Genomic DNA, 20,634 nt, shown 5'->3' with positions numbered 1-20,634 from the left:
ATGACCAGAAGGGCTTAAAAACTAACAAGGAACATAACTTAATATACATGTGTATAAAACAATCTTTAAAAAACACCTTTGAAACTGTATTAACCTTAGTTGATCAAAGATATCTCATTATATCAATAGGTGTAGCCCAGAGACTGAATGGCAAGCTTAATGGGGTATTGAACAGCCAGTCTCTAACGAACCTAGACATGCATGCTTATGTAGTGACCGCTGATGGTAGAGCCTACACAGCTATTAGTCGTATTCCCAGAGCCATCGGAGCACAGATGTTGACACTGAACACTATTGGTGGTATCGTTGGATGGATGTTTGCTGCCACCCAAACAGATAGAGCTAAAAATGGGTATATGTTGACAGGTAGGGCCATCCAAACAGATAGAGCTAAGAATGAATATATGTTGACATGTAGGGCCACCCAAACAGATAAGAAAGGATAAATGTTAACAGGTAGGGCCACCCAAACAGGTAGAGCTAAGAATGGGTATATGTTGATAGGTAGGGCCAACCAAACAGATAGAGCTAAGAATGGGTAAATGTTGACAGGTAGGGCCACCCAAACAGATAGAGCTAAGAATGGGTATATGTTGACAGGTAGGGCCACCCAAACAGATAGAGCGAAGAATTTGTATATGTTGACAGGTAGGGCCACCCAAACAGATAGAGCGAAGAATTTGTATATGTTGACAGGTAGGGCCACCCAAACAGATAGAGCTAAGAATGGGTAAATGTTAACAGGTAGGGCCACCCAAACAGATAGAGCTAAGAAGAGCTAAGAATGGGTAAATGTAGACGGGTAGGGCCACCCAAACAGATAGAGCTAAGAATGGGTAAATGTTAACAGGTAGGGCCACCCAAACAGATAGAGCTAAGAATGGGTAAATGTAGACAGGTAGGGCCATCCAAACAGATAGAGCTATTAGAATGGGTATATGTTGACAGGTAGGGCCACCCAAACAGATAGAGCTAAGAATGGGTATATGTTTACAGGTACGACTGTTAGAATATCAAACATTTCAGAAATCTGAGGATGTTAGAAATCAAAATTGGAATTAAATCTGACATAGATGCTGCAGATATCTTTTTTTCTCATAATTAAAACACATCAATTTCTGATTAACCATGAGTTGAAAGATACAAAAGCTAGTCTATATTAACTACTTTAAAGTTTGATATGTGAATTTAAGAAGATTTAAACAAAAAATTCTGCCAAAAGAGGTTTTCACATCTAAGTCAAAGTTTTCTTAAAACTAGTCATGCTAGTGTTCAATTGATCCAATCTTTTCATTAAAAAAGAAGTCAATCATTAAAATTGGATTGAAATATTTTTTATTTCACTGCATTTTCTTTATATCAACAACCTCACAGTCACTAGCAATGAGCTAAACAAATTACAATTAGTCATTTTGCCTTGGGAAACAAAATTGGCCAGTAAGTATTGTAGAAGAACAAACCTTATTGTATGAGCACAATGATAAATAGATCTTGTAAGTAAAGCTTTGTTATTTCTAGTATGATTTAATTTTACTTTTTAGGCGGTGAATTTAACAGAACAGCAGTAATTAAGTATCAGAGTGGCCAGACTGCTTATGTAAGACAGCAGTTCTTTGGCCATGATGCTCTAGACAGCATTGCTCTACAGACCACCATAGAAGGAACTGTCCCTGATATAATCAATGGAGTCAAGATCACAATAGATGATTATAAAGAAGAGTATAGGAGGGTCTCTCCAGGTAATAAAAAATGAAAACTATAGGAATCAGGCAATAGAAAATAAAACAAATATTCACATAATTTTCATATGATTAAAATGATATAAGATATATGGTTTATTGCTGCCCCTTACATACCAAAGAGGGCTTGTAAAGTCTGTAAGGGATGAGGCTGAATGACAACTACTATGCACTATGGATCTTTAGGGGTCAGTAGTGAACATGTAACAAAGGAGTAGGTTTGGTAAGGTCCTAAAATGGCCCCCTTATTTAGCATAAATTTCAAATTAGGATTTATTGACCAATATCACAATAAATTAAAGCTAATACAGCGACTAGATAGGAAATACGCTATTTTGTTGAAAATTTACTACATTCATGCGTTTTATAATGACGTCACAAGTTGTACTCGTATTGATTTTCAACAAAAAAATCAATGAAAATTATTAAATTTCCATTGATTATAGCAAACATAGAGCACATACGTCGACAACAACGATCTTTTTAAATAATGTTTGTGAAGACATTTCATGTGTACTATTTGAATATTTAAATTGTTTACGCCTGCGCTCTATGTTTCCTGGTCCTAAATTAGGTTGAAATACAGCTGATTTTGCCAAATTTCACCTTATCTTGACCTTTTTGGGATGTAAAAATCAACATGTTAGAATTAAACTTTGACAAAAATAGTTCTATTTAACTTTCTCACATGTCATTAAGTCAACTTCAAACATTTTTTGTCTTGTAAAATATGGCCCTTACCGAACTTACGCCTTTGTCACACAGGACTTTTCCTGCTTAGTTATATATATAAAGATAAGCAATAAGATACAATAACAATCCATGGATGATGTCATTATTAACAGCAAATGTGACATCATGAAATATGAGGGGCCTGATGGGGGGGTCTCATCACGATTCACGGGTTGATTTTTTGTCAATCACGATTCACAGAAAAAAAATATCCATGATCACGGATCACAAAAGTATAAAAAGATCATCCCCAAACAATCTTGATTATAGAGATTCAGAAGCTGGTTGTGTTGAAGATTGGTTCAATTAAGCTACAATCAAATACATTACTGGCTCATTACTTGTTTACATGTTGAATTCTCCCAGGTTCTAAATTAAATCTTTAAAAACAGTCACATTCTGACTTGTATTGTATCATATAATATTTCATAGAAGTGTTTTACTGGCGTAAAATACCATGGAACCACGTCTGTGTTTTATCTTGATACTAAACTCAGAGATTATATCGTATGTATATTTATTTTGTCAATAAAATTTACTGCTGAGCCTGATTGTTCTCCCACTCCTGCTGGTTGTCCCTTAAAGAAAAGCAAGACATTCTGGGGTTTCAATAGCATTGTCCGTTTCTTCAGTGTCATCCACATTCAGAAACTTGATCGTAGTCCTTGTTACCTTCTTCAGTTATTGAAGGAAATGTGATTTGTTCACTTGTGGTACTGTAAGTGTCATTTTTGTCCATATTAAGTGGTAATGTGCCAGTGTTGTACATTGTCATTTGCTGTCGTACTGATCTTTGTCGAACACACTTTCCAAAGTCCTGAGCCCACTCATGCATTTCTCGTTCCTGGTCTTTTGACAGCAGGGCTTTTGGTTTCAATTGCTCCATAGCACTCAGGGACAACAATGGCATGTCATTTTCAGGAAGAGGAGGGATGCGTAAAGTAGTAGGCAGCCCACAGAACGCTCCTTTTTATTCCCTCATACACCGTATTACTTAAGTTCTTGGCTTGTTCTAACATTGTTGGTAATTGGCATTTGAAATGTCCAAGAGCATGCAAGTTTTCAACACATACAGTGAGACATGACAACATGTTTATCGGAATTGATGAGTGAACTGATGTTATTTGACTTTGCAAATAACCCAGTTCATTATGGATCATGTCTAAGGACTTCAAAGTTTTCGATGATATGGTTCCATCTGGTCCATTAAGTTGTCTTTATATTGAAAAAAATCACCAGAACGAAATATGTGTCTCAATTACGAAGAACGAACATAAAACTCCAATGAAAACGATTCATGAGCAATGCTTTTATCACGAATTACGAAAAATAAATCTGTAGAAAAATGGATCACGATAGCGAAAATGTGCCGATCACAAAGAACGAAAATAACCCATCAGGCCCCTCAAATATACTGACCCCATACAGATCTATAAGGGGTCACAATGTTAAATCTACCATGAAGTCAGAGGTGCAACAACTGTACTGATTTGATCAAATTATCATATCATGGTGTCTATGAAATAAACATAAGATTGAAATGTTTAAATACTATATTTGAATTGTTTGTGTGTTACATTTTTGAGGTTGAATCTCTGATTATAAACCTCCTACTGTTAGATAATGAAATACAAAATTATGGACGATTATTAAGAAAAAATTTTAAAATAGCAAGCATGTATAATATTTCAGTGTTGATATATTCTGAGAGAAAGTTTACTTTCTTCATTGACTAAATGTTATAATTTTGTTTTCTCATTTATAAGGTGTTATAAAGTCGTTTTCCACTAGAACATACAGAATGAATGAAGTAGCATACAAGTATACCTGGGATCAAACCATCACATTCAATGAATGTCAACACGATCCATCCAGACTCATTTCTGACAGTATGAGATTAGGTGTAACGAGAAACTTTGTTGTCTATGATGACCAGAATGATGTTGTCAGATATGCCATGTCCAATAAAATTGGAATTATGACTGGTAAGTATAATGGAAATTAAACATTCAGAATTTTATTGACTGTGTAAATAATTTATTGTCATGTTGGCATGAAAGTTTAAAGAAGGTGAGACACATGAATTTAGGTCAATTCATCAGATACTATAACAGGGCTACTCATTCACTTTTTTTCTCTTTGATCTCTATGATTTGGGCCAAATCTCTTACCTTCGCTTTATGAAATGTTAGCTGATCTGTTATAAGCCAAAGGTCCACAATATTTGATCTATTGGGTAGTTGTAAGATGTATACGTCAATTGAGCAGGATTAATTTGACTTTGGCCTTATTTGTATGGTTCAAAGATTCATGTAAAAAATCTACAATAAACATCAGCTATAGAACAGTAAAAGTACAGCTACATTTGGTAAATAGAACTCTGGTTATATACAAATGCTCATCTGGTGAGGAATAATTTATCTTGACTACACTAAGTTTAATGATTATTATGATTGAAATAAATGTATAGAAATATATAATTAAACCTAGAATATTAGAAACATTCTGTTTGTAGGAATGGATCCCTGTCTTGAAGGAATACAGAATTGTGATCCTAATTCTAATTGTATACCTCGTGGTGACCAGTATGATTGTGTATGTAAGACAGGATTCTCTGGCGATGGACGCGCCTGTACAGGTATGTTATATAGATATTCTAATTCTAATTGTATACCTACTGACGATTGTGTATGTAAGACAGGATTCTCTGGCGATGGACATGTCTGTACAGGTATGTTATATAGATATTCTAATTCTAATTGTATACCTCGTGGTGACCAGTATGATTGTGTATGTAAGACAGGATTCTCTGGCGATGTACTTGTCTGTACAGGTATGTTATATAGATATTCTAATTCTAATTGTATACCTCGTGCTGACCAGTATGATTGTGTATGTAAGACAGGATTCTCTGGCGATGGACGTGTCTGTACAGGTATGTTATATAGATATTCTAATTCTAATTGTATACCTCGTGGTGACCAGTATGATTGTGTATGTAAGACAGGATTCTCTGGCGATGGATGGGCCTGTACAGGTATGTTATATGGACATTGTTTTTATTCCTATTTACAAGAATTCAAGAGTCAGGGCTTTTTTTTTTTAAATTTTGCACTACATTGATATGAAAAAGATTATTGTTAAGTTTTCATAATAAAATTAAAAAGTGAAGAACTTAGGCTATAACCACCAAAATTGAAAGGTTAAACAACCTTTAAAAAATATCATTGCCAATAAATACATGTATGAAAATATCATAAACAGTTATTTTGGTGCTGGTATTGACTGGATTTCTCTTGTAGTGTGTATGGTATTTTTATACGACCGCAAGCGGTCGTAAATTGGTATGATGTTGGCGTCGTCTTCTGAAGACACATTGGTTTTCGCACTATAACTTTAGTATAAGTAAATAGAAATCTATGAAATTTAAAGTTTTTAAGTTTAAGTTCTTGGACCACATTCATTCTATGTCAGAAACCTATGTTGTGTCAACTATTTAATCACAATCCAAATTCAGACCTGTATCAAGCTTGAATGTTGTGTCCATACTTGCCCCAACTGATAGTATGTAATTTTCATTGTACAAGGATCCAACTCGTTAGATATGCTCAGCACCAAATATTTGAAATTCATTTAATTTTGTGTAGAAGAGGCAATTTATAATGCTTAATTTAATACCTTATTTCCATTTTTACTGAGGTTAAATTGAATTTGTCTGGAGGTATTTTCCCTGTCAATTTTATCTGACCATGACTTCAATTTCACACTACAGTTATTTTTATTTGGTGATTTTTTTCATGATAAAGTCTGCACACAGTAACTATACAATTAATAGGTCAACAATTTAGATTTATGGATTGGTTATTATGAGAAAGTCAAAAGTCAGTTATAGAAAAGAAGTCTATTTATTCTGTAGTTTGTGTAACGACAAGTATTTGACTATTGTGTAGGTTGTATGGTAGTACCAGTGTTTTATATTTGTCCTTGTTGTCTTCTATTACCAGGTAGTATGACAAAAATATACTTGGAAGATGGAATTAAATACAAAAACATGTATATTTATATACCATAATTAACAAATCATTATCTTATTTAAACAGTGTTATAAATATTCTGTGCAAAAGTGTCGAAAAAAAATCATCCATTGACAAAAAAAAACCAGGGAAAATGTATTGGATAAAGAAAAACTTTGTTGAAACATAATATTGAGTTATCTCAAATTCTCAAGAATTGATTTTATTTTCAACATTTGTCTTATTGAAACGCTGTATTAGAAAAATGATGGCACTTTATAAAGTTCTAAAAATCTTGTAATCATATAAAATTTGTACTTACGTAACACAAACACATATAAGAATTACAGTCGATTGCATTTAGTGTGTAGACAAAGGTAATATCTTTGGTTAGCTTGCTTGCTAGCTGAACCGTGAATTCATCATAAGGACTAAAGGTTATGTAAATTATCCTTCTTTAAGAGTAGGCTAGTCCGACAGATAACCAATATGTCTGTAGGACTAGGTAACTTTGAAAGGAGGATATTATACCTTACCTAATAATGACTTCATGGTTCAGCTAGCAAGCAAGCTAACCAAAATATAACCTTTGCCTACACACTCAATGCAATCGACTGTAATGATTCTTAAATTTTAATAACAGTTAACTCAACTAAATTGAAATAACAATGTTATAATTTTCTTTATATTACTTAAAACCTTATATTTTATCATATAATAATCCTATTAATATTTTAATAACTCTAGAAAGGATGGAAAATATCAGCTGAGTTTGATTTGATACGATTAAAGAGCAGTTTTTTTTCAAAATAGTTATATGAATTGAGTTTTAATTCTATGTTTAATATCTTTTATTTAAAACATAATTGTTTAGGAATTAGTTACTGAGAATAACATTGAAAGTATGGTCAGATCATCTCTTTTCTTCTTAAGTCATAAAAAATTTGTACTAAGAATGCTTTTCCAATGGAAATTGTGACGTCACATTGCATTCTTAATAGAACGAAAACCCATAAGACGAGGATATATCTTGTATATTACTTCAAGAACTTTTGAATTTTCTAAAACATGAATTTGTGCATTATTAGAACAGGATTTTTTTATCTTTTTTTCCCCTTTAATATATAAACTTGTAGTACCAATTATTATACGACCGCAAAAATTGAAAATTTTTTGGTCATATATTGGTATGATGTTGGCGTCGTCGTCTGCATCGTCGTCGTCGTCGTCCGAATACTTTTAGTTTTCGCACTCTTACTTTAGTAAAAGTGAATAGAAATCTATGAAATTTTAACACAAGGTTTATGACCACAAAAGGAAGGTTGGGATTGATTTTGGGAGTTTTGGTCCCAATATTTTAGGAATTAGGGGCCAAAAAGGGCCCAAATAAGCATTTTCTTGGTTTTCGCACTATAACTTTAGTTTAAGTAAATAGAAATCTATGAAATTTTGACACAAGGTTTATGACCACAAAAGGAAGGTTGGGATTGATTTTGGGATGTTTGGTTTCAACAGTTTAGGAATTAGGGGCCAAAAAAGGGCCCAAATAAGCATTATTCTTGGTTTTCGCACAATAACTTTAGTATAAGTAAATAGAAATCAATGAAATCTAAGCACAAGGTTTATGACCACAAAAGGAAGGTTGGGATTGATTTTGGGATGTTTGGTTTCAACAGTTTAGGAATTAGGGGCCAAAAAAGGGCCCAAATAAGCATTATTCTTGGTTTTCGCACAATAACTTTAGTATAAGTAAATAGAAATCAATGAAATGTAAACACAAGGTTTATGACCACAAAAGGAAGGTTGGGATTGATTTTGGGAGTTGAGGTCCCAACAGTTTAGGAATTAGGGGCCAAAAAGGGGCCCACATAAGCATTATTCTTGGTTTTCCCACCATAACTTTAGTATAAGTAAATGGAAATCTATGAAATTTAAACACAAGGTTTATGACCATAAAAGGAAGGTTGGGTTTGATTTTGGGAGTTTTGGTCCCAACAGTTTAGGAATAAGGGGCCCAAAATTGAACTTTGTTTGATTTCATCAAAAATTGAATAATTGGGGTTCTTTGATATGCAGAATCTAACTGTGTATGTAGATTCTTAAGTTTTGGTCCCGTTTTCAAATTGGTCTACATTAAGGTCCAAAGGGTCCAAAATTAAACTTAGTTTGATTTTAACAAAAATTGAATCCTTGGGGTTCTTTGATATGCTGAATCTAAAAATGTACTTAGATTTTTGAGTATTGGTCCAGTTTTCAAGTTGGTCCAAATCGGGGTCCAAAATTAAACTTTGTTTGATTTCATCAAAAATTGAATAATTGGGGTTCTTTGATATGCCAAATCTAACTGTGTATGTAGATTCTTAATTTTTGGCCCGTTTTCAAATTGGTCTACATTAAAGTCCAAAAGGTCCAAAATTAAACTAAGTTTGATTTTAACAAAAAATGAATTCTTGGGCTTTTTTGATATGCTGAATCTAAACATGTACTTAGATTTTTGATTATGGACCCAGTTTTCAAGTTGGTTCAAATCAGGATCCAAAATTATTATATTAAGTATTGTGCAATAGCAAGAAATTTTCAATTGCACAGTATTCAGCAATAGGAAGAAATCTTCAATTGCACAGTATTGTGCAATAGCAAGAAATTTTTAATTGCACAGTATTGCGCAATAGCAAGAAATCTTCAATTGCACAGTATTGTGCAATAACAAATATTTTCAATTGCACAGTATTGGGCAATAGCAAGAAATATCTAATTGCACAATATTGTGCAATAGCAAGAAATTTTCAATTGGAGTTATCTTTCTTTGTTCAGAATAGTAGTTGAATCAACTTAAATCATTGTTTTATACAATATACAATGTATATTCACTTTTACTACTAACCAATCTTTACCATTCAGTGATAACAAGCACTTTATTTTACATTTTAATATTTTATGATGTATTTAAAAGAGTAGTTATTGTTGCAAACTCCATTAGAAATTTGAATTGATATCAGTTTTGGAAAAAGGGAAAGGGGGATGTGAAAAAAAAATGGGGGGGGGGGGTTAAATTTTTCTCATTTCAGATTTCATAAATAAAAAGAAAATTTCTTCAAACATTTTTTTGAGAGGATTAACATTCAACAGCATAGTGAATTGCTCAAAGGCAAAAAAAAAAAAATTTAAGTTCATTAGACCACATTCATTCTGTGTCAGAAACCTATGCTGTGTCAACTATTTAATTTTAGATTTAAATAAGTTTAATGAAGAAATCTTTAATTGATTTGTAAAATCTTGACATTTGTTTTGTGTAAAAAACCCATATAATGTCAAAAATTTGATCACAATCCAAATTCAGAGCTGTATCACGCTTAAATGTTTTGTCCATACTTGCCCCAACTGTTCAGGGTTCGACCTCTGCGGTCGTATAAAGCTGCGCCCTGCGGAGCACCTGGTTAGATGTTTGTTAAACAGAAATTATTGATTATTTTGTTGCAGATGTTGATGAATGCACTGCAGATTTGAATATATGTGATGTAAATGCCAGATGTTATAATGTTCCTGGTAGTTTTCAGTGTCAGTGTAATTCTGGTTACCGTGGTGATGGTAGATCTTGCGTCAGTAAGTATATTTAATTTAAACTAGTGTTATAAAAATGTTAGCTGATACAATGTACTACGCAGATTTCAAATATTATTCTACTTACCATGGCAAAGGAAGAACTGTCAGTCTCATAATAAAGGTCCATGTGATGTTTTAAATCTTATTACTATTTTGGAATCTTGACTGAGATTTTGTGACATATTGTAACTTTCCGGGGTTTTCTTGTCAGGATATACACCCGTAGTTACTTTTGTGGGCCTCTGGTGAAGGAAGTAATAATAAAAATCATAATGGAAGTTAATAAGTTGTATTATTTCTATTTAAACAATACATCAAATACAGTGGTTCATGAAACAAAATACGTTAATAATATAATAAGCAATACGGCAAGGTGCATTACTTGCACCAAGTTTAATAAAACAGTTCTAGAAGAAGACCTACTTGGTGCACTGTATTTAAATACTCAGCATACTTGGTGCATTAAATATCATCACCAAGTACTCCTACTTGGTGCACTGCATTCATATACTCAGCATACTCGGTGCATTAAATATTATCATCAAGTACTCCTACTTGGTGCACTGCATTACTTGGTGCAGGAAAATCTACTTGGTGCACTGCATTCAAATACTTTCACCAAGCAACTTAACTTGGTGCAGCAAATCTACTTGGTGTACTGCATTATCACCAAGTGCTCTAACTTGGTGCAGCAAATTCTAGTTTAAGAGAGACTGCTACCTGCATGGAGATTTTTGGAGAGAAGCTCCACGTAGGAAAATGTGTTTTCCGTATTTTATACAACGTGTGACGTAATACACAAATACACAAGTTATTCAAGAACAAGAACACATAACGTTACATTTGGAGCGTTATACTGAAACTAAGTATAAACAAATACAAAATGAACAATTACACATATAAATAAAGAGTGTATAATATAAGGTCACAGTCAGCTTTTTCTTCTGTAAAATATGAATCCGAACACATCAACAGACATCTGCGTGTATCGATCATTAAGTGTGTAATGGAGACAACAGTAAAAATATCAGCTTTCAAATCACAGGGGCGTAACAATATTGATGTCCAAAAAAAAAATCTTCAGCATCAATTTGTCAGATAATTTCTGTAATGAGGTCAAAATTTTAAAAGAACATCTATGATGGCAAATATTGGCAAACAAATAGTATATGCAATCAGTTTAAAACCATTAGTAAAGATGAGGAACCTACAATATTCCACAATCAACAAATACGGTGAATGGATGGGAGGACTTAGCAGTATTCTTTGAATTATCTCCCCTTCTCTATAACAAGTGTAAGCATAAGTTGTGCACAGATCATTATGCCATATTTGTTTTCAGGTTATTGTTTTTGGCATATATAATACCATTGGTTTTCTCTTTTGAGTTGTTTCACAATTTTGTCAAGCCTGGTCTTTTTATACCACTTATTACACTGCTGACCTGCTATTGTAAATAATGTTTTATTTTGCTAATTTCAATAATGATGGTTTTACTCAAGCCTACCAATATGCAGGCAGTTATTAAAGTGCTAAAAAAAAAAAGGATTTGGCCATTACAAACCTAATTTGTTGATTAATCTATCTCTTATTTACAGAGGAGGTTGTACTGTGTGGTGATAGTACCTGTCATGATAAAGCTAGGTGTGTATATAACAGTGACTTACAGATACCTATGTGTGAATGTAACACAGGATTTACTGGGGATGGAACACGATGTGAACCTATACGTAAGTAACCATGTGTACAAACTTGTGCTTAAACTGTAGTGAAATTTTTTTATTTTGCAATCCAAATTAACCTATTATATTAATATGTCATACATTTACAAAGTCCACATAATTGCTAAATCTAGCACAAGACACCATCTTCCTTCAATAGTTTCAATTTCAATATTTATTGTTCAACTTTTTCTGTCCTGTGAAACTTTCTTGCCACATTTTCTCAACAAATTAAATAAAATCTTCTTTATACAAATGTATTGGTACCATGCTTTATATCGCCATTATTGGTAAGCTTTATCATGTAATAGATCTTCATTTTCTTCCTGTTTTCCGCAGACATATTTTTGTGAATTCAGATTGCAAATTGAGAAGAAATTGTTTTTAGTCAAATAAAATGGATGGTGCCAATGTAGATAATTTTGTCCTCATAATAGAAATAATTTTGTTCTAGACAGTTCACAAATTTGATATATAAATATATGATATAATATAAATAATTCCTTATTCCACTGTAGAATTTGGATGCAATGAAGTAGCTGGAGTTTGTCATGAGGATGCTGAATGTGTATATGATGTTGATGACGAAAAATACAAATGTCAGTGCAACGATGGCTACAGTGGTGATGGTGTCAGTTGTGAACGTTCTGAAATAGGTTGGTTATCTGAGGTCATTATTGTAGCATTATGAAATTGAGCATGGAAATGGAAAATGTGTCAAATTGACAACAACCTGACCAGAAAGCAGAAAACAGCAGAAGGCCACCAATGGTTCTTCAACACAACAAGAAAATCTCGAACCCAGATATGTGCTTCAGCTGGCCCCTATACAAAAATGTGTAATATTTCAGTGAAAATGGATGTCATACTAAACTTCAAAACTTATAAATGAACTTAATTAAATAATCATGCAATACACACAAAGGCCAGAGGCTCCTGACTTTGGACAGGTGCAACAATGCAGTGGAGTTAAAAATGTTTTGCGAGATCTCAACCCTCTCCCTATACTTCTAGCTAATGCAGAAAAAACATGTATTCTTATTCATTATGTCGTCTTGTATAATTGTCAAGCTGGTATGTGAAGATGGCAGACCTGTTTTATATTCTAATCAATCTGCATACAAATATATGTCTGCCTCATTAGGTTAACTTGCCTCTATAACCATTTCATCTTACTGTAATTGTGATCGTTATGCTGAGTGCCTGTGGGATATTGTGATGTTCGCCTACACATATGTATGTCTGCCTGGGTTTACTTGCCTATATATAATTTGTTTGTAATTTCATCTTACTGTAATTGTGATCGTAATGCTGAGTGCCTGTGGGATATTGTGATGTTCGCCTACACATATGTATGTCTGCCTGGGTTTACTTGCCTATATATAATTTGTTTGTAATTTCATCTTACTGTAATTGTGATCGTTATGCTGAGTGCCTGTGGGATATTGTGATGTTCGCCTACACATATGTATGTCTGCCTGGGTTTACTTGCCTATATATAATTTGTTTGTAATTTCATCTTACTGTAATTGTGATCGTTATGCTGAGTGCCTGTGGGATATTGTGATGTTCGCCTACACATATGTATGTCTGCCTGGGTTTACTTGCCTATATATAATTTGTTTGTAATTTCATCTTACTGTAATTGTGATCGTTATGCTGAGTGCCTGTGGGATATTGTGATGTTCGCCTACACATATGTATGTCTGCCTGGGTTTACTTGCCTATATATAATTTGTTTGTAATTTCAACTGACTGTAATTGTGATCGTAATGCTGAGTGCCTGTGGGATATTGTGATGTTTGCCTATAGATGTGTATGTCTGCCTGGGTTTACTTGCCTATATATAATTTGTTTATTATTTCAGCTGACTGTAATTGTGATCGTAATGCTGAGTGCCTGTGGGATATTGTGATGTTTGCCTACCGATGTGTATGTCTGCCTGGGTTTACTGGTGAGGGAAGAACATGCTCTCGTATAGGTAAGACTTATTTATTGCAGTTGATTTTGTTATAATAATATATGCAACAGCATGTTTATATAATAAGGATATTAACCCTGTACTAAACAGATAGACTGAGCAGATTACAGAGGTAGTTTACAAGGTAACAGTCAACTGGGAGACAGGTCATTCTACCTAGACACAGTATTCCAACTTCAAGCATACCTGTCTTTGCTCTTAATTACTCTTAAATACTAAAAATTTAGCAGAGAAGGAGCAAGTAATTTTGTTTGACTTGGCCTGAGTTCAAACCAGCAACCTTTTGCACTCAATGAGGAAACAAGAACACTGAGACAGTAACAATATGAAGAGAAAAATAATTGATGCCTTAACACTTTTCTTACTGACTGAACTGGTATGATGTCTCTATGGCATTTGTGAAGCTGCACGCAACCATCCCAAGCCCAAATTTATTGCCTGTTTTTTTAATGTCTTTGCATGAACAGATGTGTAGAAACGATCCAAGGAGCTGGCATACCTTGAGGCATCATTGGTAATGGTAAAAAATGTGTGCCTGCATGTTTTTTTTTTAACATATTCTCATCCTGATGTGCATGAGAAATTTGCCACTGGACATTAAAAACAAATACATCACCAGCATTCAGCTTCAGAACTTACTTTTAAATCAAAGCTATTTCTATTTTAATCGTTCTTAGATAAGATATGAACAAGCACAAAATGACTTCATTGGATATATGATTTGCACAGGTTTGTGACTAGTGGTTTATATTATTTTACAGAAGTGCCCTCCATATGTAGCAACTGCCATGTTAATGCTCGCTGTGTTTACGATGAGATAACACGAAGACATGAATGTGTGTGTTCTAAAGGATGGACTGGTGATGGTACAGATTGTCAGATGGAAGACTGTCGTGTCACACAGAACTGTGATCCTAATGCTGATTGTGTGAATGATGTAATTGTTGGCAAATTCAGATGTCTTTGCAAAAATGGTTTTATGGGTAAGGCATCAAAATTAAGTCTAATTTATAAGCAAACATGTAGAGAAATTAACAGTTGAGGACAATTTCCTACTGAGCTGTGAGATAATCTGATTGAACTATGTCTCAAATGAAATAATCTTATTTCAGGCATTATATTACAGATTGTTAAATACATGAGTGGCAAAGAAATGATTCATATGGTATATCATTTTAACAGAACTTTGACAATGTACTGATAACCCATTAAGAACCAGACGGTTGTGAAATTAACTGCCTCCTTATAATTAGGGTTTGTCAATGCAAAGCCATCAATAGTATAATATGCGTCACCTGCAAGTTATGATTTTAAATAATTAAATTTCTGAATGTCTGGTAGACTTGATTTCATATGTACAGCTGATTTGAAAGAGTACCAGAAAGATTGCCATTCGAGAATATTTTCACTGAAATTGCGCAAAGCTAATTTCGGAAGGTGGTGTGTTTGATTGCTAAACTTTGACAGTGATGGTGTGAAATAACTCTGTTGTAGATTTTTAATACAAGAAGTAGGAATAGAAGGTGGCGCTTCATTATTCAATGTTTGATGGGATGAAGTAGACTGTTGATTTTTATGATTGTTAGAATTATCTAAACTGTATGAAAATAAGCAAGTGTCTTCGTTTAGTTTCTAAATCTAAAGTATACTCATCAGTATTGAGAATTTCTTCTTCCTCCAAATCAATTGCACTTATAATCTGTTGATTTAAATAGTCCAAAAGTTTCTTCTTTTGTTCTACACTTTCTAATGTTGCTTAAAGACCTACCATGTCTCATTCCAAATCATTGATTTTTCATAAATGTCTTGTCACAACACTTTTCAGCTTATTCAAATCCTGGTAACGGCACCAAAATGTCAAGCATATGTGAATTAAGGAAGAAAAATATTATAATAAGTACTCGATCTATATTTCTGCCCAAAAATACAAGTGACACGACACAAAATCTTCACATTATAATATAAAAATTAAGTGATGTTCCAGTGTTGGGTTTACACCGTATTTACAACATATACAATGACCGTTTAATATTTTAGGTGATGGGTGTCGTTTTGAACCTGTGGGTTGTAACATGTATAATTGCTGTTTGATATTTCAGGTGATGGGTATCGCTGTGAACCTGAGGGCTGTAACATGTACAATGACTGTGATATTAATGCCCAATGTGTTGTGGATAGTAGAGTGAATAGATATAGATGTGTATGTAATACTGGATATGATGGGGATGGTAAAGTTTGTATTTCAAGAGGTAAATATGACAGATTTTAACAGATTGTCAAATTGTTTATTTATTTATTATTTTATGGTTATAGAGACAAACCGAGGTAAATTAAATAAATCATAAGAAACAAGAATGTGTCCATAGTACACAGATGCCCAACAAGTACTATTTGCTATGTTCAGTGGCCCGTGAAATTGTGGTAAAAACTCGAATTTGATATTAAAATCAGAAAGATCTTACAGTGAACATGTGTACAAAGTTTCAAATTGATTGGACTTTCATGAAAAACTACCTTGACCAAAAACATTAATGTGAAGCCGGACAAACATACGAACAGAAGGAATAACTTTTGAACAGACGCAGACCAAAAAACAAATGATGCCCTAGTTTTGTTTCTCAACTTCATTGATTCACTGTTTCATTCACTGGCATATTCCAACTTCAATCCTTGATGCAGGGGATATGAGTCTAGCTTAGTGGACAGTTCTACATTCATTCAATGTTCTAAAAGATAAAAAGCATTGTAGTATTTCAGCTCAAACAGATAAAAATTCGGTATTTACACATGGATTTACTTAGTCAACATCTTGATGACCTAGTATGTCTTTTACTATGAAGTGCACACTGTTTTTGCTATACAGTAAAAATTATGCACATATATTACTTTCAAAAGAACTCAAATGAAAAAAAGGATGGAGATCGTGTTTTTATCGACAAGGGAGATGTTCATACTCTTGAATGATGAAAGAACTAAAAGGATAGACTTCAAATTTGAAAAGGTAAATTATCCTCATGCACTACTAGAATTTGAGCTTTGACAGGTATGCATGAAATAATCTTGCTTATGTCAATGACATTTATATAGAAAATTAGATAATACTCTTATAACATGTGTAATAAATGATATTTAAATATGTTTGCAGTGGTGCCATGTAACCAAGTAAACAATTGCGGACCTAATTCTCAGTGTTTGTATGATCCTGATTCCTCGTCATACAGATGTCGATGTTCCGCGGGATATCAAGGAGATGGGCACAGATGTGAACCTAGAGGTAAACAGAGCACTTTACAATATTCACTGATAATAAACTCAGTTTTAAGAAGAAAACATGATATATTGTGTTAAGATTAATAGTTGATATTTAGATAATTATAGATTATCTTTGATAAAAAAAAATGATTTTCTCGCTTCAGCCAGTACGGCAAAAGTGAGAAAAGCAGTCGTTGAGATGACCAATGATAATCTGTTAATTGCTGTTTTACCTATGTTGCCGTTGTTAATTTTATTGACAACAGGCATGTGCGCTTACCAGTCAGTAAGATCAAAGAAAATTTCATTAAATAGCAATAATACACATTATTTTCTCAGCTTGTAGTTTTAAACTGTGTTGGTAAAATACTTGAAATGACATCTACTCAGCATCATTTATTGCAACAGCATAAATTTCAGTTTTAAATCAAAAGATCAAAGGTTTCCTTAAAAAAAACTCAACTTTATGGATCTGTATGTTCATTTTGTGAACTTTGAATTCACTTTTTTTATGCATGAACATAAAACAGCTCAGTTAAAAATCTTAATCTTAATGATGTACATTGAAATGGATGTACAATTGTTATTTAGGTTTGGACTCCTGTAGACGTGACCCCAGAGTGTGTGACAGACATGCCAGCTGTATATTGAATGTAGATATTTATTCTTGTGTGTGTAATGATAATTACAGAGGTGATGGTAGAAGATGTGAACGTAAGTTTACTGTCAAGATGTAGAAATGAATTATAATTGCCAATAAGACATCTATCCACCAGAGTTCAATTGAAGCGGTAATGTACGGATTTAACCTATGAAAAGAAAAAAAATACTGTATATTCAGCTATACACGATCCCAACAACTGTTTTGTAACCAATTAACTTTATGACAGGATAGTTATTACAAAGGGAGATAATTTCTCAATTTCTTTTTTTCACTCATTTCATGAATAAATTTTCATATATAGTAAAACCTGTTTAAATGAAACAAATCCTCTTTTGAAAGGTCTAATAAAGCTTTTTGTATGAACATTAGATTCACTGATATTGTTACTTTTTTCTTTCATAATAGACTTATCATTAGAAACAAGATTTGATTGCATTATATAAACTCATATGCTTATGTTTTTAGCAATGAGTAACAGAGATAACTATTTACTGTTTAGTAGAGGTTACACTATACACAAAGTACCTTACATACAGACTGAGGATGATACGGGGGCCAGAGTACTTTATAAACCAGGTAATACACAATTTTATAAACTGTAACTTTCTAAATAAAAATTGTTAAAAGACATAAAGAATTTGTATTAGCCTGGAAACATCTGCATTTTTGAAAAATGACGCTTAAAAGCGACATGTTTCTATACTAGTGAACTGAACTTCCATTATATTTCTCTGCCTACCGCGCTTGGTTCGTATTTACTTTCCATTACATTTCTCCGTCTACCGCTCTTGGTTTCGTATTTACTATTTTACATTTAAACTGGAATTTGCTTTTATTATGATTTCTGTGTAGTAATCAACCGGGAACCAGTTTACATACCTCCGGTCCTTCTTATTACCAAAAAGATCGAAGTGTAACAACCACTGTTGTTAAGATACTCATAAATCTATTTTTATAACTTTATTGATTATGTGAAGTAAAACTAAAACATTGTTAAAACATTAAAAATCTATAATTAATCGGGGAAAACTTGATAGTCTTTTCTTTTTACAAACCACTGCCTTTTTTATAAGAAAATATAATGTGTCCGTGTTGGTACACTTTCTATTGGTTATAAGACAGATCGAAGTACCGGACATCCGACTCAATCTTTGTTTACAAAGTTACAACAGTAGAGTCTGTAACAACCTGTATCTGTATGACATGTGCATTGAAATGTGCATAAATTGTCGATATCGATGCTGGCTTTAATACAACGGTTTTATTGGCGGGGTGGGATCGTTCGCCCTGATCGGGCGCGATCACTGTCTTACGGAATTCTAGTCAAATCGGCACTTGGTTAAATCGGCACCTGGTCAATTCGGCACCAGGTATAGTCAAATCGGCATCTAGTCAAATTGGCACCTGGTTAAATCGGCACTTGATATAGTCAATTCGGCACCCATGTTAGATTTGTTTAATATATATTTTAACAGTATTTTAAGCAAAAATAGTAAAATAAAGGAATTGGTTGTCCAGAAATTTTACAGTATTTACCCAAGAAAAGGTAGATAAGGAAGGGGTTGGCCAGAAATATTAACCTAATTTTATCATGTTTATTCACATTTTTAAAGGTTGAATTATTTATATTTATTATTGGATGCCTAATTGACTTTAAATAGGTGCCGATTTGACTAGATGTCGATTCAACCAGGTGCCGATTCGACCTGTACCATATTATTAAGGCCCTAAAGTGAGTTTGAATATTGTACGGTGTTTTACTTGGCGGAATGTCAATACACTCAAAGTAAGAGTTATTCTTTACTTGTTTTTCCACAATAATTGTTTCGTGGTATTCTTTGAATTTCTCGGCAGTTATGGTTCTCTTCGGACATGCTTTTAAGGGGAATTCGTCTGGTTCAATAGCGTGAATCAGCCCCTCAACTTCTTTGTACATAAATACTAACTTTTTCTTGAACGTTTTGTTCGTCCTTGTCTGGAGATCTTGTTGTAGTTCCAGTTTGGCAAGCATTTTGGAGACTTATCCATCCTCTTTTGACTTGTAAACTCTGGTGATAAATATTGCCGCTTGACATGTTTATTTTTGTTACCGGGTAGGGGTTGCATACGATGGCTCCATATTAAATTATGAGATCAATTCCTAAAGGTCTAGTTCATTATCCAATCTGACACAAATTTCAATAACTGGAATGCCACCCAAGTTGAATATATGGTGACCCACTATAACAGCATAATTACTTGGGATTGTGTTTAATACCATGATTGTTCAATGGCATAAACTTAAATGGAGACAAAATTTAACATGAAAGATTGTGGATTAGTGTAAAATAAAAAAAAAACTAGCTTACTATAATATATGGTTAAAGAATGAATATCAAATTATATGGGTCATGGGCAGAGTTGTTATAAAATATCAATATGGCAGAGAAGTGGTTTCAAGTTTCATATAAAGGGACCTGACTGACATGAAATAAAAAAATCAAAGGAGTATCCCTATTTGTCTAATCTTCAATGTGAAATAAAACAAGTATAACAATATTGTGTAAATCTAAAGAAATAGAATTTGCTTCAAGTAACAGAAATAACTACATTTGTGTATGTCACTAGTAACTTATTTAATGAGTATGTGGGTAATTAGTCCTATAACATATGACCTCAGGGGCATTATTTACTATTTCTATTTACTGTTCTGATAATTTTTTTTTACTATCAATGTGTCACACTTTGCATTCAAAAATTAAAAAAAAATGAAAATATCAGTATAAAAACGTTAAAAATTGAATAAGAATGTGAAGTTATATGTTTATAGGACTAGTGGGGTATAAGAGCTTATTACAACAGGCTCTTCATAATCATTTGGTTTGAAAGGATACTAGTAGTCTGTATTCTTGAATTAGAAAAATGTAATTGCCAGAAAAAAAAATACACA

At 33.2% G+C, this 20,634-nt stretch overlaps 1 protein-coding gene across 1 annotated transcript in view; it reads left to right on the top strand.

Annotated features, from left to right (window-relative positions):
- Window positions 1-20,634, top strand: part of LOC143067025 (nidogen-2-like) — a 78,575-nt gene that overhangs the window by 37,386 nt on the left and 20,555 nt on the right. Inside the window, exons 7-19 of the mRNA XM_076239960.1 lie at window positions 130-366; window positions 1,542-1,739; window positions 4,238-4,456; window positions 4,987-5,109; window positions 9,965-10,087; window positions 11,686-11,817; window positions 12,327-12,464; window positions 13,676-13,789; window positions 14,551-14,772; window positions 15,889-16,038; window positions 16,935-17,063; window positions 17,633-17,755; window positions 18,171-18,281. Coding sequence (XP_076096075.1) covers window positions 130-366; window positions 1,542-1,739; window positions 4,238-4,456; window positions 4,987-5,109; window positions 9,965-10,087; window positions 11,686-11,817; window positions 12,327-12,464; window positions 13,676-13,789; window positions 14,551-14,772; window positions 15,889-16,038; window positions 16,935-17,063; window positions 17,633-17,755; window positions 18,171-18,281 — 2,019 coding nt within the window. The remainder of the gene's footprint in view (window positions 1-129; window positions 367-1,541; window positions 1,740-4,237; window positions 4,457-4,986; window positions 5,110-9,964; window positions 10,088-11,685; window positions 11,818-12,326; window positions 12,465-13,675; window positions 13,790-14,550; window positions 14,773-15,888; window positions 16,039-16,934; window positions 17,064-17,632; window positions 17,756-18,170; window positions 18,282-20,634) is intronic.

Source organism: Mytilus galloprovincialis, chromosome 3 (assembly GCF_965363235.1).
Source record: "Mytilus galloprovincialis chromosome 3, xbMytGall1.hap1.1, whole genome shotgun sequence".
Taxonomy (NCBI): domain Eukaryota; kingdom Metazoa; phylum Mollusca; class Bivalvia; order Mytilida; family Mytilidae; genus Mytilus; species Mytilus galloprovincialis.
Note: the sequence above shows the minus strand (reverse complement) of the source record. Positions and strands in the feature narration are given on the sequence as shown.